The sequence below is a fragment of the Piliocolobus tephrosceles genome, chromosome 8, assembly GCF_002776525.5.
Source record: "Piliocolobus tephrosceles isolate RC106 chromosome 8, ASM277652v3, whole genome shotgun sequence".
NCBI classification, from domain to species: Eukaryota; Metazoa; Chordata; class Mammalia; order Primates; family Cercopithecidae; genus Piliocolobus; species Piliocolobus tephrosceles.
Window position 1 is genome coordinate 35,734,568 of NC_045441.1, and position 21,986 is coordinate 35,756,553.

At 49.3% G+C, this 21,986-nt stretch overlaps 1 protein-coding gene across 6 annotated transcripts in view; it reads right to left on the reverse strand.

Moving 5' to 3' along the window:
* Positions 1-21,986, reverse strand: part of TNS3 (tensin 3) — a 307,112-nt gene that overhangs the window by 64,927 nt on the left and 220,199 nt on the right. For all 6 annotated transcript variants that reach the window (XM_023226391.1, XM_023226392.1, XM_023226394.3 and 3 more), the window contains 3 exons: positions 1,712-1,881; positions 475-589; positions 308-391 (listed from right to left, as the gene is read on the reverse strand). In XM_023226391.1, coding sequence (XP_023082159.1) covers positions 308-391; positions 475-589; positions 1,712-1,881 — 369 coding nt within the window. The remainder of the gene's footprint in view (positions 1-307; positions 392-474; positions 590-1,711; positions 1,882-21,986) is intronic.

Sequence of the window (21,986 nt, forward strand, 5' to 3'; positions counted from 1 at the left end):
CAAAAGCACCAATGCTAAGCTGCTGACAGGCACCACTCACAGTCCCATCAACTGTATATGAAGGGGCTGAACAGGAGGGTTCCCCACAGGATGCCAGGCAGCGACACAAGGCCACGTTGCCACCATTCAGTGGATTTCACGGCCACATCCCTGCATCTTCCCCAGCAAAATCTGTCCTCACCCAAGGCTTCTAAGATATGACACAAATGGAAATATTTCTGCATAAGAGTTCTTCTCTAAAAACGGTGACCCTGCGATGCGGCACCTGAGCTGCCGCGCTCCTGTGACTCGCGGGTGGATTTCTTACCACGTCCTCCTTTGTGCTGACTGGCCGGGCTGCTCAGTGGGGGCTCAGGTGGGCTGAACGGAGGATAGCGCGGGGCTGTTTTCACTGGAAAAGAAAGCAGAGCAAGGGGCTGTTGTCACCCTCCTTTGGCATGGAGCAGCATGCAGCTAGTGTTACTTCGTTCTTACCGTATGGTGTCCCTGGAGACACAGGAAATGCTGGAGTTGAACACATGGACTCCTTGCTACTTAAAATTCTGCCATCGATCATATCGAGGTCTGGGGGATAGCCAGGGGTCATGGTCTGAAATTGGCACAGGGAGTAGAATGTGAGAACAAGGAGTCAAGTGAAGGCCCCTCCAAACAGTTGTGGCTCCCCCAGGCTGACCCACTGAGCAAATCCCTCCACTGACAGTAGCACAAGGAGGCTGAGGACTGGATCTACGGCACGAAACCAGCCCGCCTCTCCTAGCCATGGAAAACTGGAGAACACTTTCATGTTCAACAGTAAAGGAAATGGAAGGTATCTTATGGCCCATCCTTCTAATACAATATACAGCTAATAAGTGAAGTAGACAGAGTTTGTAGTGGTACAGGTAAATGAGCGTCTCAATATTAAGCAAAAAAGCTGGATAAAACAGTCCTTAACCGTGGCATTAATACAGTCACAGATGCATAAAAACACATAGCATTTTAAATACATAGCATAGAAAAAAGGCTGGGCGGAAATATTCTAAATATTAACAGTGGTTTCGTTTGTGAGTCAAGACTAGGTATAACTTTTTTTCTAGTTTACTCTGTAGTTTCCAATCCTGCCAACTTGAAAAGAAATCCTACCCACCTCTAAAAAGATTAAACGTTTTGGATACACCGACCTGCTTTACTTCCATTCTGACTAGAAGCCTTACCTAGGCCTCTTGGAAGAGCACGAAGCTCTCATCTGTGGATCACCTGCTAGGAAGGTCTCGGAGGGAGAACTGAGGGCCCTGTGTGATGATCCTGAAGGAAGGCTGTGTGTGCCACTGGCTGCTGCTGTCGGACTATGGAGAACAGCTAAGGACAGACCTATAAGAGCCCTACCTCAAACCCACACAACCCACTCACAGGCTGTGCTCCTCGTGCCCATTCTACAGATTAGAACATAGAGCCTCGGATGCCCTGAGTGAGGTGGCCCCACCAGCATAGCTATCTCCGGGGTGCATTACCCAGGCCAGCTGACTGCACACGGTGCTCTCCCAGCCACACCGCCTGCCAGGTACAGGGGAACCACGACTACATTTGTGGAATCAGGACGGAAGGTGGGTGCGGAGGGTAGTGTAGACTGCATTCAGGAACAAGGCCTGGTCATTGCCCATTCACCTGGGGTTCCAGGACAAGAAAGAGAGTGGAATGGGCCCAGAAACTGGGACCTGGCCGTGGCACATACCTCTTTGACGTCTGCTGGTGAGGGGAATGGTGGCAGGTTCGGGGCATGGTCCACACCAGCCTTTCCCCACGCACATTTGGAGAAGGGCAGCTGCCCCCCAGTGTCATTGTCATACTGCCCCAGGCTCAGCTTCCTGAGTCTCCCGCCCAGGGGCTGTTCAGGTGAGGAGCCTGTTAAAAGAGAGACAAGCGGGCTGCAGGGCACTTCCTCAAGGCGCAGTGAGGCGCCCCCTCCTTAAATCTCGTCTGCTGCTTCTCAAAGGTGCTGTATGCTTCCTCCTGGTCACCATTGCTCCAGGAAGATGCTGTGGTTGCTGCAGGCAGATGATGGGAAACCTAAGGCATTCTCAGACTCTCAGGGATGAACAAGACCACAGCCTTGGAAACGTGCAGCTTCCCCAGTCCAGCATGCTCCTTCCAGAACAGGCTGCTTGGGGACAGGACCAAGCATCCGGACTCACTCGCAATGCTGGGGAAGGACAGTGCCCTGATGGAATGCTGGGTGGGACTGACAAAGACCCAGCTGGAAAGGAGGCCCCTGCATGCCACCCCGGTGTCCTGTCAGGACCAGAGTGCCCTGAGGACCACATATCTGCGGTGACCTCGGGCAGAGCGTGGCCCAACTATGATAATTTGAATCTCAGCAATGGGAAATTCTGGAGGGGGAAAAAATCCTGTTATTTCAAGCATCAACAATAGACATTCGCCATCCTAACTGTCCTTGCCAGAAACACCACAGGCGGTTATTAATGACACAGATCCCCAGGGTCCCCACTCTTGACCAAATTCTGTTCTCTTTGTGTTGGGGGAAAAATGGCGGTCGGGCTGGGATCTAATTTTCTAAAGCCTCTTCCCAAGGATTCTTACGATTTGCCACTTAGGAAAAAATCTGCTGCCAGCTATTAAAAGAAGAATGTTTCTATTGAATGACGTAGTCTGAAAATTCAAACCCAACAACACTGTCCCCTACAGTTTCGATTTAAACTATAAATACATGCTCCCTGTAAGTGCAGAGTTCAGAGGAGCATTTCACTGAAAGATGGAGTCTGATTCACCAACATGTACGCCCCACATAAGGCTCCTCTTAGAATGACTTTGTTCCAAATTGGTTGATGGCCGCCCTCCGAAGTGAAATACATCACGATAGTGATATACAGTCATGCTGAGCCCAGGATATGCCACTGACACCTCTCTCTCTCTCCTCCTACATCCAGAAACTGCAGAAGTTCACATGAATGCAAAGGTTGGCATGATAAAGAGAAGGTCCCACGGAGAGGGACAGGACGTCGACCCACCATGCCCGCCTGAGAGGAGCAGCAGGACTGCTGTAAGGGTTCTTGTTTCTGTCTGCAGCATCGGGGGCTCCACTGCCCGACCCTACCAGCCACTAGGTGCCACTCAGGTGAGGGTTGAGGAGGCTCCTGGGCTGAGCCAGGCTGGACACCACCCTCCCTGTCCCGTGAGACGTCTGCTCAGCACCACACAACAGCGACAAAGCAAGTGAGATCCAAACCCAGGTCCTTGCAAGCATCCTTCGACCTCTTCCTTCCATCCTCTGTTCAGTTCCCAGCAGCTTCCTCCACAGATCCAGGGAAAGGAGGAGGAAGAAGTGTGCATTAGGACCTGGGATTTGGAGTCTCACGTGTATCCCTCACCAGCTGCAGGACATCCTCAGCCCCCATTTCTTTATGGGTAATATGAGCATAATGTTTGCTCTCTTTTCCCTCCCACAAGGGGAAGGATTAAATGAAATGAAACGGCTTATCATAGAGTCCTACTCACACAGCAGCCCCTCACTACAGTACCCTCATCCTCACGGTGCAGTGGTCCTTGTCCTCGCACTCACCACCCTAAACAGGACGCAAGTGCTGCAGGCCAGGGAGGGGACCACCCTCACCCCAGTGCTCTTCAACACACACATGCATTTGCAGCCATTCCAAGAATGAGTTTAAACAGGGCTAGGGGAGGTGTGAGGTCACAAAGTCGGGCTGGCCCCACGCACCACCTGGTACTCAGCTCAGATGTGGAGTTTGTTCCTGAAGCAGTCACGATGACAGGCGATAGCCCTGGGTATTAGTGACGGAAAGGAAGTGCCATGGCCACAGGCAAGTGACTGAGAGCCTGGTCCCCTCCCTGGAAAAAGGAGCGATGCCACTGGCCTCAAGGGAAATCATTCCAGAGTGGAGGACCTATCTGTGGAGAGTGCCGCGAGCTCCGCTGCCCTGTACTGACATTACGGTCCACTCACAGCCTAGAACTTCAGAGGTCCCTTCCAGAGAGGTAGTTTTCCAAGGGGAGGGAATACTACTTCTGTTCAACATGCAAGATAATATGTGGTGTCTGATCAAAAATGACAAGGCAATATCATCCCAACATGCAGTATTGCATGAAGCACACAGAAAAAATGGCTATGCGAATCACCCTGATTTGAACACTGTACATTGTATACATTTATCAAAATATCACACTGTACCCCATAAATATGTACAATGATTATGTCTCAACTAAAAACAGTAATAATAAAGAAAAAATGGACAGTGTAGTCAAGTGTTCTCTTTGATCTGGAGAAGGCGGCTGGGAAGCACATGTTAATGCATTCCGATCTCAGGCCTGAGGTTGGAAACTCACTGGCTTCGGAAACTGAGGTCCCATTAGGGTTAGCTGACAACAGCCAGCACAGCCTTGCAGCTGCGCTCGAAGGCGCATCCAGATCATAACAGGGTTCGAAAAGGAATTTCCAGGACTAAAACATAAGTCTCAGTGCAGGAGGCTTAAACTTCTAATCTTTCAACTTGGAGGTTTCCTTCAACACGTCTCCTTCAAAGCAGCTAGGGAATACGATCTGTGCGTGAGCTGACACAGAGCCAACAGTGGGCTCCGTCCGGGGCCTCCCCTGCCAGAGGAGGCTCTGGAATACAGGCATTCTGTGAGCTGGCCCTAGAAATGTCCCTGCTGAACTCAACATGGATTTGAAACTGTTCCTCAATTCTCTCTCTCCCCAAAGAATTACAATGAAAAACAGAATGTTCTTCATTCAAAAAAAGAGTCTCAAAAAAAGTCAATCTTGATTCAAAAAAAGTCTCAAAAAAAAAGTTCTTACTATCCCACCTCCAGTGCTTGCGCTAAAATCTGTGTGGCACCATGTCTGGTTAAGCAGAGCTACATGCTTCTCCCTCTGGATGGATCAGTACTTCTCAGTATCCTGCCACTGGGACCACCAGGACAGCGACGGACGGCGGCTGTGGGTCTGAGGCCAGAAAGAGGCTCTGCAAGTGCAGGTAGAATGGGGGAATCAAGGCACCTGCAAAAGTGCCACCAGGCCCCAGATTCCAGGATGTGGCCTGCACAGAAAGTGTGGCTTCAGCCCTGCAGGGTCCTACTTTCCATTCCCAAAGGTTAAAAGACACAGGCACACAAGGTCAGCAAGGACCTGGCCTCTGCAGGGTGTGGAGACCCCTTCCTCTCGGACTGCAAACCTTGGAAATGAGAAGTTTGAAATGCCACAAAAAAATAGGACAAAATGAGACAGGGTTTAAGATATTAAAACACCACTATGTGCTAGGATGCAACCACATCTGCCCAGGAGGTAGTTACAAAAGAAAGAACAACAGGAAACCAACATTTATCCAGCAACAGTGACAGTCTTAAGCCCGGGCAGGTGCTCTCATAGAGAAAAGCCCATAATCACTCCATTAAGGCGGCCAAAAGGAGAACGGAGGCTCAGGTCTGAGTACTCATCCTACACCACACAGCAAGTCAGCAGAGAGCAATGATTTGTCACCACATGTATCTGACTTTAAAACCCACAACTGTCAAATCTATTCCTCTGTGGTCACTCTTTCTTACCCACTGGTGCCTTTCCTTCCCTTCCATCCCTGCCCACCTCAAAAAGCCCACAAACGGCAGATAGGGGCCCCATGGGCCCTGGGGGGCACCTGCCTACTTCCACTGCCTGTGGTGACAGAGGGGCCCCTGGGATCAAGATGGCCACACTCGTCCTCTGAGGAAGGGGCACTCTTCCTCCTGGACATGTCCTGATGGGGCAGCCAACAGAGGCTTCATAAATTCTTCTGTCTCTCGTGTGAATTTCAGATTTAACAATGGTTTATGCTTCCCAGTCTTAGGAAATCTGCCAAGTGTCTAAGTTAAATACATGGGGTCTGGTGGAGAACCTGGTGAGTGTACATTTCCAAAGGGTCTGAGTGCACAGCAGTCTAGAGAAAAGGAAGGAGGGACAGTTTTCAAGTTCTTCGCATCTGAGAGTCCTTGGCTACGGGGAAAGTCAGAGAAGAAGATAGAGGGCAGCTTGCTCACGGTATTGCTACTGGGCTAGAGGGAGCTGCCATCGAACCCACGTCCTGCCGCCAGCAGTAGATGCTCACTCAGAGGCCAGCCCGGGGCCACCTGGCAGGGGTGGACTCTGCCTCTCTGCTCACAGGAGACGAGTTCTCAAAGCCATCTCCAGAATGAAATGAGAAAGACACAAAGCTGGCTTAGGGTATCCTACAGATAACGCAGCAAAGGCTGGGGCTTGGCACACAGTCGCAGGCAGTAAGTGTTATAATGGGCCACACTCAAAATGGACTGCTTATGTTGTCATTAAAAGTCAAGTTTTATGGAACTCGAAGTGGGCAAACACGCTAAAACATGAAGTGACAAAAAAGAGCGGGCAAAGATGCATGTGTAGTGTGGTTTCATTTTTATTTTAAAAACTAAGAAAATGTCCCCAAATGCTCCTAAGAGCTTCTCTCTGAGTTGTGGAATTCTAGGCACTATTCATACTTTTTCGTAAATGTTTCTATCTTTCAATGTTTTTGCTAATAATGTGTATTACTTTTTAAAATTAGGGAAACAATACAGAGATTACCTTCGAGAGGAACAAAGTTTCTTTATTTTGTAGTACTCTGTATGGCTGTACTGAATCTCCCCAAATCCCTTTCGAATTTTGCATTAGTATTAGTTCCCGTATTCTCCCAAACCCATGTGTTTGATCCTTACACTTTTCCTTCTCTCTGCTAAGTCTCCTGTGTCCGATAGCCATATAAAAATTAACATGGGAGGTTAATTGGTTTTCCGGACCAATATGCTCAGAGGAGATGTGTAAGTGACATTCACATTTATAGGGAGCACAGCTTATGCTTCCCAGAGGTTACAATGCAAGGCGTCCTGCAGCAGGGGTCTCTCTCTCCCTTCTTTAATTATTCGACAAAGGGGATCTCTAGCTGCCTCCTTCAGGCAAGACAACTTGAACGAGAGACTCCACACTGGGTCCAAGGTAGATACCCAGGAAGCCCAGCAGTGGAACAGAATCCAATCAAGGCCCTGGTGCCACGTCCAGGCCCAGGACGTTCCACCAGGTGCTGCCTCCCTTTAACCTGTGCACAAGGTCTAGGGCAGAGATGGCGATGGCAGCCAGGCCATGGCACCTATGTCTGCTGTGTACTGCAGGAAAGAACCAAGGAAGGCCCTAGGGCATGGGTGCAACAGTGAGCAGGAACTAAGCTCGGAGTGGGATTCCAAAACGGCCCTGTCCATGAAGAATGGACCACGCTAGGAGTGTGCCCTGGAGGCTGGGGCGGGCACACACCCCGTACCTCTCTCACAGGCACACACCCACACACTCACATGCACGAACTCTCATGTACTCCCAATCTCCGGCACTTTTCCACACCCACACACTTGGAGACACAGTATGAACACTTACTCTCACATGTTCGTAACACTCATGCAGACTCAGCCATACATTCATGCATTTGCACACACACACACCCATGTCACTCACATGCACCTGCACACTTCACACTCCTATAGTCTCTCACAGTCTTACACTCACACACACTTCTACTAACATTCTCACCCACACTCACACAACAGTCACAAGCAGACACACACACTCATGCTCTCACACTTCCTCATAGACTTACACTACGCTCACGTGCAGTCTCTCACAGTGTGTTTCTCATGTCTCACACATTATCACACTCACAGTCTCATGGTCTTGTACACTCACAGTCTCACACAGTCTCACACTCATTCTCACACAGTCTCTTGTACTCACACTCACACAGTCTCACACCCTCACTCACACCCACCCTGTGCTCCGACATGGCCCCACGGCTGCACGTGCTGCTCACAAACGGGTGGTCCGTGATGGTGGAGGGTCAGGTTCTGCATTCTGAATACTGGCCCCACCTCACTACCCTGTATCTGCAAACTGCACACCTGTGTCAAACAAGCCCTTCTCCCCACCCGAGAGCTGCCTGTCAGGAAGCCAGGGCGCTGACTGTTCCTGGAGGTCCATCCTTTCCATCCTGGCCCTTCTCCAGGACAAGACCACCCATCAGGATCTCCACTGTAGGGGAGCTGGTTCCTGGCTTATTTCCAGGGGTGGGTGCAGCCAAAGGCACCCTCTTCTCACTGAGAGCTGCCCCTCCACTCAAGGCCCCCAGCTCTTCATCCCATCCACTGCTCTGACTAGCCTGACCCCAGGGTCCACAGGTGACCCCATGGCAGTGGTGACTTGGGCTGGGTCTCGAGTGTACACACTGAGCCCATGGCCCATGTGCCACACCAAAGTTACAGCAGGGACTTCCAGAACCACTCTTTCCAAGTGGTTGCAGGTGGGGCAGAGGTGGGATGAGCAAAGCACTTTTGCCTCACACTCTGATGTCTGGGAGACCTGTGAGAGGCCACAGCCCTGTGGACATTTCCTCAGGTGGTTCATTTGCTAGCTCTGGTACGCTGCCTACCAGGATCACTGCTCACCTCTCCAGAGAAGGTCTGCATAAACAGCAAGCTCCATACCTCTGCACTGCCAGCTCAGAGAGCTCTTGGATTCCTTCCTATGGACAGAGGCAGGAGCAGCCAGCTGTCCCAGGTGGGGACAAGGATCAGGTCTTATTCAGCTCCAAAGTCTGTCCATGCTGAGACACCCTGAGGGTTCAGTACTTCTTTCCTAAGTCGGTGAGCTCTGAAGGGGTGAAGAGGTGAGGGGTGAATAGGTGAGCCCTGGGCCACCTGATAGGAGCCCTGGCCCTGAGAGGTAAGGAGGTGAGGGGTGAACACGTGAGCCCAGGCCACAGATTAGGAGCCCCGGCACTGAATCACTGACTTCTGAATTATACCCAAAGGAGGCCCTAGCATTTAGTAAAACTCTCCTCCTACCCCAAATCTTTCTTCCAAAGTGACTGATTTATAGTTTTCTTTAGTTGATGTTCTTTCTGATGATAAAGCTAATGTATGTCATTGCTGAAGATTAGAAAAACACATAGAAACATATGGAAGCTCCCTGGAACCTGTGAAGAGCCACATATCTCAATGAAGACACACATGACTTTTACATTTCTTTTTCCACACTGAGGCTTAATTCCTGAGCACTCCCCAAGGGAATCATTTAATTATTTGAGTCCATCAATTACTTCTTACATGCTTCACATCAACGTGAAATGACCAGCACCTGAAGCAGTCTCCTCCTGTCCCCTGGCCTCCCTCCTACCACAGCCCAGCACCCCTCCTCCTCCACCCTCCTCAGCTGCCCTGGTCTTGCTTGGGACCACGAGGGGCCCCCTCCTATACCCATCCTATCCTTGAGCTTCTGGTAAAACTGCAGAGGCCAGCAGTATAGCCTCAGGACTCACTCCGCAACCTGCGGCCCTTCCCACTCACACCTGCAGAAAGGAGAGGTAACAGCCTTCACTGAGAATATTACATTATGTGCATCAACAGGAAACAAACAAACAAAAACCACAGATGACAAAAAAAAAAAAAAAAAAAATTCCAAGGTACGGCAAAGAACTGGCTGTAATGCAATGAGACTGGGCAGCTTGAACAATGAAATCATGAACTGAATAATGATATTGTTAAGACCTATTCTCCGAACACTACTAAAAAACTGGCCATGCCTATATACTTTTCTGGTAAGAAGTCAAATCCAGGAAAAGAGAAGACAAAGGAGACCTCATGGGAGCAGGAGACAGCTGCCACCACACAGACGGCAGTCACCTCTGGGAGGAGCTGATAAGGGGACAAGAAGGACGTTGCCAGCACTGAGGAGCACCTGCGGGGCTCTGGGCGATCCGCCTTCCCACCCCCAGCTCCCCAAGGTACCCCTTCTCAGAAAAACCAAGGAGAAAGGGAACAAAACCCAAACTCCCACACAGGGCTGTTCATGGGCAAAGGGCAGCTCCCAAAGCCCTGCGGGGGTTGGGGGGGCACCTGCATCTGCCTGCACCCATGGCACCCACACCCTGCTCGCTCTGCTGTCTCACACCTGTGCCCACCCTGCTCCCAGCCTGAGGCCCAGGTGCTGGGGAAGAGCTGCCCTTACTTCCCTGCTGGTTCCCAGCCAGAAAAAAAAAAAAAAAATCCTGCCTCCTCTCCTTACAAAGGCCGTGAGTACTCAGTGCAGGAATCTTGGGCTCCTCGAGATCCCCGGTGAATATAGACCCCGGTGATCTGCAGGCGATGTGCAGCTTCACCCACTCCATGCAGCTGGGATCTCTGTGGAGGGAGGGACTGGCAGCGGCTTCTTCTTTACACAGTCTTGTGCCCCTCCTGTCGTGGTGACATGCTTATTGTCCACCAAAACATGGCATGGTGACGTGGTCTCCAAAGGTCAAGTGACTAGATGCTGCCCACCTCCTTGGCCAGTCCCTACACCAGGCATTCAGCTGTCTTCACCCAAGCCTCCTTTCCTGCAGGCACTGGGTGCTACCCACCCAGAGCCTTGGGAACCATCTGACCTCGAGTGTAAAATGGGACACATACCCCAGAGTCCCCCCACACTGCCACTCCCAAAGACCAGCACGTTTCCTCATTTAGCAGTCTCACTGTTATTCACGGGTGGAGCTAGCATCAAGGACAGATAAGGAAACGTGCTAAGGGCTGACCAGCCAGCAGTCTGCGCAGGGTCACCTGAGACTCTGACACGCCCAGGATCTGGGATTCTCCACAGGGTGCAAAAGGACACCGAGTCTGCGAGGCAGGAGGATGCTCAGTCATTCCGGCCCCGCAGGGGGAACTGGGGATGGTGGGGCCTCAGCCCCAGGTGCGTCCTATGAGGTGCCTTATCCAAAGCCACCACGACAGGGTGGAGGACCGTCAGGAGGACGGTCCTGACAGGTAATCCTCATGTGCTCCAAGGGAAGAGCAGGAAAGCCAGTCCTCGACTGGGGACACCCGGGGGCCTCGTGAGAAGGGGATACGTCGCCATCAGAGCCCTGGAGAATCAGGGATTCAGGCCAAGACATCGGGTGCTGCACTAAACACATGCGGGACTGAACTCAGCCCAGCCTGGGGGTTAGCACTGTTGCCATCAATTCACCTCTGAGCAGTCTGAAGTGCAGGAGAGGGCTTCTCAGATCACTTAGCCAGCAAATGTTTTTTAAATTTTGTTTAAAACACCCACAAAGCTCTTGCACAGCTTTCCACTTTATCCAAATACACTGAACTCCCAATTATGTAAACTAATTCAGAGTGTGAATTAACACATCCTGATTGGTAAGTCAGTACTTATGTTGACCCTGAACTGTGATTCTGTGATTCAGACCGCTCTTGGAGACTGATCTTTGCCAGCGCACGGCAGATCCCGGGCACTGAGCCTCTGCCAGGAAGTGCGAGGGGGGAAGTGTCCAGGAGCAGACACCCACCATGTAACCATGTAATCCACTCATAAACTTCATGTCACCGCGTTCTCTCCACTGTGGGGTCACACAGTCCACTCTGCGCTGGTGAAATAAAGCCACCACCCAGGTGGAAGGCGGCCCACAGAATCGCCTGCCTCTGCCTCTGATAACCGATACGTGACTACTGGCTGTCCTCTAAATTCCACAGCAGGGTCACAAATCCTGCTCTCGTCAGAACCACCCTGCGGCACGCTCCAGCCTCAATGAGCCAAGGGCCAGCTCTCCTGGAGGCTGGGACACGCACCTAAGTTGAGAACTGCAAACACACAACAGAACTGCAAATATACAACAGTGGTTCTCAAAGGCCGTTGTCCACATTTTATCACTAAAATCCTGAAGCTCAGGCCTCACCCGTGAAGTCAGAACCTCCAGCGGTTAGACCTAAGTGTCAGTCTTTTTAAAAACTCCCTACGGTTAGACCTAAGTGTCAGTCTTTTTAAAAACTCCCTAGTGTTTCCAACACACAACCAAGCTCAAGAATCACAGCAGGTCTCAACCCTGAATTTGCACTGCATTATTTGGGGAGAGTTTTTACAGCAAGTCTGACATCCAGGCCCCACCAGGGCCAACTCAATCTGCCACCCACCAGAGGTAGAAGCAGGTACCTGCATTTTTAGCATATGCATTTTTAAAGCTCCCCAGGTGACTCCAACATGCAAGCCAAGGTGTCCAACCCCTATTCTAAGAGATGGAATCTGCTCCTGGAGCAAATCTTCAGGATGCAATATTGACTAAGAGAGTAGACCGTCAGTACTCTTACACAAAAGTAACTAGCTAAAGTGGTGGATATGTCCATTTGTTTGACTGTAGTGATCCTCACCCCATGTATAGGTATAACAAAATATCATGTTAAACACCTTAAATATATACAATGATAAATAAGTTAATTAAAACATAGAAAAAACGGGGCCAGGCACAGTGGCTCATGCTTATAATCCCAGCACTCTGAGAGGCTGAGGAGGGTGGATCATTTGAGACCAGAAGTTCCAGATCAGCCTGGGCAACATGATGAAACCCTGTCTCTACAGAAAAATACAAAAAAAATTAACCTGGCATGGTGGCACATGCCTGTCATCCTAGCTACTCTGGAGGCTGAGACGAGAGGATCAAATGAGCCCAGGAGGTCAAGGATGCAGTGAGCTGTGATCACACCAACTGCACTCCAGCCTGGGTGACAGAGTGAGATCCTATCTCAAATAATAAATTAATTAATTAATTTAAAAAATAAATAGAACAGATGAAAACTCATGACATGCTAGAACATTACCTATTTTAAAACATGCCTTCTTTCATTTTCTATCTGGGCATTAGAAGGTAAAGTCCCCATAAGCTACTGATTTCTCTTGATATGGTCCTCTAGGAATGAAGTGCGACATCACACAGGTGTGCCTGATAGGCTCTGGAAGCTCCTTGCATTCCAAGGAGTGAAAACAAATCCTGGGCAAAGACTGCTTCATGGTGAACTTGAGGCCTCCAGACTTCAGCTCATTCACACATACCCACGAATCTTTTCAACACAGTGTGTAAAAGGAGGCAAAGTGGCACGACAAGGACGCCCCAACACTCTTCCCGGCTGAAATGCTCCCAGAAATGGTTTTAGGAGCCTTCTCCCAAAACTGAAACAGGACTGATTGACCAGCCCCTTCCACCTGGTGGGCATAGCCTTAAAGAGCTGTGCAACTTGCATTTTTTTTACAAAGTAATGTGTTAGGAAATCATTAGCCAGGGTTCTGACAGACATATCAAGACCCACCCAGGGAAGAGCCTTCCCGTCCCAGGCCCACCCTCCCTCTGTCACGCTGTCTCCATGCCTAACCCTGATTCTAAGAGGGCGCGGGCAAAACTGCAACAGAAGGTGAAGGGAGGGAATCCCATATTTTAGATTGCAAAATTGAAAATTCTTTCCACTGGGAAACACTGAAGTCCATGGCTAGGTGGTGGCATTTCTTCTAAAAAGGCATATTTAAAAGGGAAATGATATGTCCAAACAACGAAGCCCTCCAACACGAGAAATGTCAGCAATACCACGTGTTTTGTAAGTCAACTGTAACCTAACGTGCAGATGTGAAAAGCTGCAAACCACAGAAGGGAAACCCCCGCCTGCCTCACACACTGCCCTGCCTCAAAGACCCCAAAGACCCCATCAACGGAGCTTCTGTACAGGCTTCAATTCCTGCCTGTTCACAGGGATTGGTTTTCTTTTTGGATCACCCAGCATCATGTGACCTTACTGGCCTCTTCCCCAAACACTTTGCCTTTTTTTTTTTTTTTTTTTTTTTTTTCTGACGGAGTCTTGCTCTGTCACCCAGGCTGGAGTGCAATGGTGCGATCTCGGCTCACTGCAACCTCTGCCTCCCAAGTTCCAGTGATTCTCCTGCCTCAGCTTCCTGAGTAGCTGGGACTACAGGCACGCGCTACCATCCCCGGCTAATTTTCGTTTTTTTTAGTAGAGACGGGGTTTCACCATATTGACCAGGCTAGTCTTGAACTCCTGACCTTGTGATCCACCCGCCTCCGCCTCCCAAAGTGTTGGGATTACAGGCGTAAGCCGCGGCGCCTGGCCAACATTTCCTCTTTTAATCACCATGGTGTTTACTATCCCGTGCCTCAGGACGGATACAAGGGCTGTCCACTTTCAGGGCCACATAGGCTGCGCTGAACGTAAGTGTTGCCACGGGTCCACCTGGCTGATGAACTCTGGGGAGTGACGCAGCCGGTGACTTCTGGCAGAGGCCGTAGGAGCCGGGAGTGATCCCAGGAGTGTGGGTAGCCTTGGGTGCACAGAGAGGGCTCACCCCTCATCCCAGGCCCCAGCATGAGGCCCACATCAAGCCACAATTCAGTGGACATGTAGCATGACTGGAAAAAAGCCATGTTGCTGGGGAGTTGTTATAAAACTGCTCCACCCTGACAGAGGGAGAGAATTCTACCACAACCTACCTAGGATTCCATAAATTAGCAGTTCCCCTGAGCCAGCACTCAGGCTGTTAGGGTCACACAGACCAGCCCACTTCCAGTGCAGCTCAGGCAGTGCTTCTGTGGACAAATGAAACACGCCAGAGACCTGGTGATACCAAATGACTTTCAAGCATCAGGGGGGAAGTTGCCCAACAAGTTAGAGAGCGGCCATAGGACCCACCAGTTCCCCAACAAGTTACAGAGCTGCCACAGGACCTAGCAACCCCTCTCCTGAGCAAAGCCCCAAACAACTGAAAGCAGGTGTTCAGACAAACACGGGCACACCCATGATCACAGCATCACCATCCACCAAGGCCAAAGGTGGAAACCACCCAGGTCTCCATCGAGAGAGGAATGGATAAACAAACTGTGCTCTCTTCCTGCTGTGGAATATTGCTCTGCCGTAAACAGTACTGAAGTGCCCACATGGGCTATAACACAGCTGGCTTGAAAACATCACACAACACGTCACAGGAGTCAGCCACAAAAGGCACATATAGTGTGACGCCATTTATGTAAAATGTCCACAGTAGGCACATCCTCAGGGACAGGAGGGGATGAGTGAGTGTCAGGGGCTTGGGGAGGAGGTGTGGACGGGAAGTGACTTCAGGGGGTATAAGGTTTCCTTTTGGGATGATGACAAATTTCTGAAACTGGATACTAATGATGGTTGCACAGCAATGCAAATGTCTTTACTACCACTGAACAGTACACTTAAAAATAATTAAAATGCTAAATTTTATGTGATGTGTATTTCACCACAATAAAAAATTAATGAGTATTTTTTAAAACTGAGGGACAATTTCTGTTTTCTAGTGTGGGCCGGACCAAAGATTTTCATCTCAAAATGCAAATGACTTTTTTGTGAATTACTTTTATTTTTATTTTTCCTTTGACATGAGTGTTAGCATGTTAAATTTAGTTTTTAGTATGTGCTTAAGGAGGTTACATTAGCTATGACTTTCATCTCAGGAGAGTAAAGATAGCATTAGAAGGTATCTGTTATAGAAACAATACTTCATTTTGGGCCTGAGCCAGTGAAGATCCCTTGCTGTGGCTATCATGGGCAGTGTAGACAGAGCAGAAGATGGTCTCTAATCCACACCTCAAAGTCCCAGAAGGCCCACATAGCACCTTCTCCTCTGTGGCCCGAGCCTCTCAGCAGTGTCTTCAGAGCGCCCGTCAAAGTGGCGGGGTGGGAAACCAAGTCCCCCTGCTTTGGAGAGTGAGAGTCTCTGGGGCAAATGGAAATGATTCATCAACTCTAAAATTCCAAAGTTGGTTTTATGCAATGAAAGAAAGTGACTGCAATGGCAGTTTCCCAGAGCAGACTTGAGTTTCTCATTCTAAAATATTTTCCGAATTGGACACCCACAGAGCTCCCTGTAGTGCAGTGGGCTGACTCGGTTATTAAATGTGCACTCACATACACATGGCTTGTTCATATCCACAGCCCTAAAGCATCGGGGTCTGAAGATCGAGAGGAGCTGTGTCTAGTCCTGACCCCTGGGCAGGAGTCTCTTTTTAGAGCTCTCAAGGCACATAAATATCCCATTTCTCTCAGCCACCCCCAGAGACTGATGCTCACAGATGGAGAAAAAACCTTGTCTTGCCTGCGGTAGCAAACAAAGAGCAAGAGTCCCTCGTGGACACATGTCCAGTGCCAGGGGCCCTGGCTCCTTGGCTCCCAGACCTCCTTTACCCTGGTTCTCTGATGTGAGTACCAGAAGTCCCTCTTATAAGACCTGGGTCCTAGGACCTCACCCAGCTGCTTGGAGGGTGCAGTGGCCAAGGGAAGCCTCTCAGAGAAAAGGTGACCCTGGGCTGACTGTGACCATCCAAAGACAGCCCCTGAAAGGCGGAGGTACTGGCATGAGACCTGGTCTCTTGCTGACGCCTGAGTCCTTGGAGGGCTCCAGGAGTGTCTGTGCTTGGTGCTGCAGTCACTCCTCCATCCTCCACCTCAGATGTGCACACTGGTGTCTTCCCCCATGCTCCGAGGGTCCGGCACTGGCAGGGTGACGCCCGTAACTGGGGACTGCTCAGTTATAACACACAGTACGGAAATAACGACGCCTGGACCTTTAGAAAGTACCGTGGATCCCCTGTGTCCCCAGCATGGCTCTGAAACCCCCATATCCAGATCACTGACAGCCAAATCCAAGGCCCCTTCATTCTTCCAATGTCCAGCTGCTGCGGGGGCAGGCGCTGGGGCCCACTTACTCACTTCCCTCCCTCTCTCCTGAGATTCTTCCTCTGCAGAGTTTGAGGCCAGTGCCACCCCATGGCACCCCCATCCTGCCTAAATGCTAGCCTCCATTGTCTCTGGGCCCCTAATGGAGCTCCCGGGCTCAGTGCACCTTCTCAGTGCCTTCTCTTCTGGTAAGACAGTGACCATGCAAAAAAGAAAAGAAAAGAAAAGAAAAAAAACCAAGCAAGGGCCCAGCCCAAGACTCCGAGGCTCGCCTCTGCCCTCAGGGAAGAGCCATGCCCCTTGGCCCCCATCCTGGCCCTCCATGGTGGGGGCCTATCTGCATCTCCAGCCTCACTCCCCGGCACCAGACTTCCCTGGCACACTATGCTTTCTCGCAGTCTGCTTCTCCTCCAGACCATCTGCCTCGTAAGGATCCCTCTGCCTCACAAGGCCTGGTTGAGAGACTCTGGCTGAGCACCCCCGGCACGTTCCCCAACTCTAGAGTTGAAATGAGACGGGACTGTCTGCATGTCTCTACTTTGTGAGGCTGTGAGCCTTCTGCCACGGAATCAGAGCTTGCAGATGATCTGCTTTCTGAACCCTAAAGCGCTCTTCCAGCTTTCACATTTGGTTCCTTTGGTTGGGGTTTAGCACACAATTTAAATCAACGGGCACCCCATGGTCAATTACTAAAAGCTGACAGTTTCCATTGCTCTGAACTTTCTTTAGGATGCACAGGTTATCAGCCATGGGTTAGCACTAACAGAGTAGGTGCCAAGTCTGGGAGGGACACTGAATGCCTGGTGGGAATGCCACAGCACTGTCTGCAAGCAGAACAGGGCCTGCCAGGTTCCTGTCGTCACAGGGTGGAGGTTGATATAACATGAATAAAATATTTTGACAACATGAAGCAAAGAACCCTCAAGGTATGAAAAAAAAAAAAAACCACAGAACTGGCTTTCTGCCACCCGTGGAATCATAAATTCCAAAGGTTGAGTCATTTCTTTTGTTACTGGGATATCATCAGTTGAAATCTTCCCCCACTTAAAAGGGTATGATGCAAAAAACCCACCACGTGCAGGCTGAAACCAGGCTCAGACCCAGAGTGGGTAGGGGACAATGAGCCTGGAAGCAGCACCCAGGGCCTCTTCCACAAAACACTGACGGCGGCAGAAGTCAGATCAGAGTGAGGGAGCAGGGCCTCATGGTTGGCGGACACTTGTGGGGAGCAAAATGCCCTCGAACCAACTGCCTGAATCTCACCCATTCTACAAGAATGACACAAAACTGTGCTCACTGGCACAGAGAGCACCCAGGTCTTAGCCACCAGAGCTTTGTGATATCCCATCTCTGGACAGCCTCTCTTTGGTCTTGTGGTTGGGCAGGGCTACTCTACATTGTCCAGTGATAAATCCCCCTCAGTGCCCATTCAGCAGAGCAATTCTGGTCTCCAAACGATCATCTGCAGTTCCGCCTGTCCCAGACCCCTGTATCTGCAAACATATGTCGAACTCTTCCTGCATGCCAGGGAAAAAAAATAATGAGCACTTCCCTCAAGAGGTTTGCTGGCTGGTGTAAGAGGGTGAGCTTTGTGGAATTACGATACGGCCATGGGGTGCAGTCAGAGAGATGAGAGCTCTGTTTATGTGTCCCGGTGAAAATGAAGGTACTTAAAACAGTGTAGGCACTCAGAGTAACAGTTCTTACTATTTCCAACATCGTCAACATCACCATCACTAACACCACCATAAACATCATCACTATCATTACATTCATCAATCATCACCATCACCAAACCATCATCACCACCATCAGCATCATCACCATCATCACAGTCATCACCATCATCACTGTCATCATCGCCATCAACATCACCAGTCATCACCATCATCACCATCACTATCACCATTATCACCATCACCATTACCACCATTAACATCATCACCACCACCAACATCACCCCATCATCAGAGTCATTACCATCACCATCACCACCACCACCATCATCACAGTCATCACTATCATCAGGATCATCACCATCACCATCACCATTACCACTATCAACATCACCACCACCATCAACATCATCACCATCATCACAGTCATCACCATCATCACTATCATCATCACCATCACCACCATCAACATCATCACAGTCATCACCATCATCACCATGATCAGGGTCATCACAAACATCAGGATCATCACCATCATCACCATGACCATCATCACCATCTACATCATCACCACCTACATCATCACCACCTTCAACATCATCACCATCATCATTGTCATCACCACCATCACCAAACAATCATCACCATCAACAACATCACCATCATCACCATCATCACTGTCATCATCACCATCACCGTCACCACCATCACCATCACCACCATCAGCATCACCACCATCAACATCATCTCCATCACCATTGTCATCATCACCATCACCACCACCATCATCACAATCATCACCATCACCATGATCATCACCATCACCATCATCATCACCATGATCATCACTACCATCAGCAGCAGAACCACCATTATTATCATTGTGCTGGTATGAAAGACTTTCTCAGGAAATACTTAGCCTTCACACATAATTTTCATCTCATAAATAATGCAGGATGCCCAGAAGTCCCCCGGAGGTGCACTGGGCAATGCTATCCCCAACTGTCTACCACAAGTGGTGGTCTTTCTCATAATGAGGCAATAATCTGCAAAGAGTGAAAGACTCTGGTAACTTCAGGATGCTGAGGTCTCTGTGACAAACCTTCATCTACTGTCAGAATTAAGAAAGCTGTGTAGCAGTCTGTGTCCATGGATGAGATGGAAGGCAGGACAGCAAGAAGGGGCTCATGTAGACATGGCGTTCTCAGAACTTCCAGTCTACAATTTCCCCTTGTGAGCAAGACTCAAGATAGTCTCCGGTCAGTCAGGCAATGCCGCACCATATATGGGGCTGACCCTCACGCACACAGATGTGGAAATGATTCCCCTTGCAGGGTAAGTGATGGTACCATTCTAGGCATGTCATGAGCCTTTCAGACATGCCAGGATCCTTCCTATTCACACATGGAGCTAAGCTGAAAGAGGAGGACTCCAGCTCAGCAGCCCTGGTCTCCTTTGGCTGGCTGAGGAGATGGATATGGGTTGGGGGATCTAAGATGCCTTCAAAGTGCAAGCACTCCAGCAGCATCCCCAACCTTCTGACGATGTCCCAGAGACTCGGAACCAGCTGCTTTGCTACCACACTTGTTCCTGCTAGGATCTAGCGATTTTTGTTTTCTGCTGCTTGCCAAAGTAGCCATTTCCTATTGAGAAATGTCATTACTGAAATTTAAATTTTAAAATCAAAAAGAGTTCCAGTGTTTTCTATACCTGCCAGGGAGGGAAGAAACGATTCCTTCCCTGCTTAGCTGCAGTGCCTGAGAGCTATAGAAGTAAGCAATTTTTTTTTTTTTTTTTTGAGCCAGAGTGCTTGCTCTGTCACCTAAGCTGGAGTACAGTGGCGCAATCTCAGTTCGCTGCAATCTCTGCCTCCTGGGTTCAAGTGATTCTCCTGCCTCAGCCTCCCAAGTAGCTGGGATTACTGGCATGAACTACCACGCCAGGCTAATTTTTGTAACTTTAGTAGAGACAGGGTTTTGCCATGTGGACCGGGCTGGTCTCAAACTCCTGACCTCAGGTGATCTGCTTCCCTCAGCCCAGTGAGCGTTTTTTAAAGGGATTTCTATCAGGTCAGAAAGTCCTGGACTGAGATCCAAAAGCCTGCCATGCAGGCTGTTCAGAGACCACCTCTACACTGTGTAGGCTTTTTACACTAAATGAAGTGCAAGTCTCAAGTCTTGCTCCATCTCCCAGCTTGGTGCTTACCTAGCACAAGAGGCACGTCCTGGAAGAGGAAGCAGAGCTCCCAGGAAAGGCATGGCTCCCTCTGCCCTGTTTCCAATGCTGCAGCTAACCCTTCAGTGTCCATTCATCACTGCTCATGGACAGTTGCTCACGTGTCAGGGTTCCTACAAGAAGGTCACTTCCCAATTTTAAAAAGCTCTGGGGAAACTGGTACCCGGTTTTGCTTATATCTAATCTTTTGAGATCTTTTTAGTTCTGATGCTAGAAAAAAATGGACAAATGGTCTGAGATGCCTGTCAAATATGCATAGATTAACAAATACTTTATATTTGTATTGTCAATACCCAAATATACACTGAATTTTACTGGTCTACTGCTGAGATATGAAAGTCCTTCAACTTCAAAATGATAACTAAATAACTTTTAAAATAAAAGGAATTAAAGAGGATCTAAAATCAAAATCAAAATGTGTTACTGGGTTTGACACAGGGGCTCACGCTTATAATCCCAGCACTTTGGGAGGCTGAGGTGGGCAGATCATGAGGTTGGGAGTTCAAGACCAGCTTGGCCAATATGGTGAAACCCTATCTCTACTAAAAATACAAAAATTAGCCGGGCATGAAGGTGCGCACCTGTAGTCCCAGCTACTCGGGAGGCTGAGGCAGGAGAATCATTTGAACTCGGGAGGTGGAGGTTGCAGTGAGCCGAGATTGTGCCACTGCACTCCAGCCTGGGCGACAGAGCAAGACTCAAAAAAAAAAAAAAAAAAAAATATTATTAAAGTAATGAGTTTGGCTGGGCGCAGTAACTCACGCCTGTAATCCCAGCACTTTGGGAGGCCAAGGCGGACAGATCACAAGGTCAGTAGATCAAGACCATCCTGGCTAACACGGTGAATCCCCGTCTCTACTAAAAATACAAAAAATTAGCCGGGCACAGTAGCAGGTGCCTGTAGTCCCAGCTACTGGGTTGAGGCAGGAGAATGGCATGAACCTGGGAGGCGGACCTTGCAGTGAGCTGAGATCACATCACTGCACTCCAGCCTGGGTGACAGAGCGAGACTCTGTCTCAAAAAAATAAATAAATAAAAATAAAAATAAATAAATAATGAGTTTACCAAGTAACTTAAAAACAGCCAATCTGAGGGTGGATAATATGATGTGGCTTTCTAAAACTCCAGGCCTTATAATTGTTTATTTGCAGCAAGAACGGGGAATCAAAAGGATTGAATTCAATCAATTGAAAGACATATTAACCTCAAGAGACTACTATATGTTAACCTAAGCCATGGAGTCCTCTTCTCCACATACACTCAGATGCCTCCAGCCTCCTCCAAACCTACATGAGATTGTTATCCAGGAGAAAAGACTTCTGATTTTAATGTTTCCAAGTAACTTCTTTCAAGAAGGTTTGGTGAAGTAAGTCAGGTGTGATACTGCAGATAGTTTTGTTCCCATTGGAGCCTTTTTTGTAGACTCAGAATTTCCCAAATATATTTGTTTAATGCATCAACCTGGACCCATTGTTCAGGAATTGCTACCCTGCTGTGGTTTTGTGGTTGCTATACAGCTGTATTGTAAA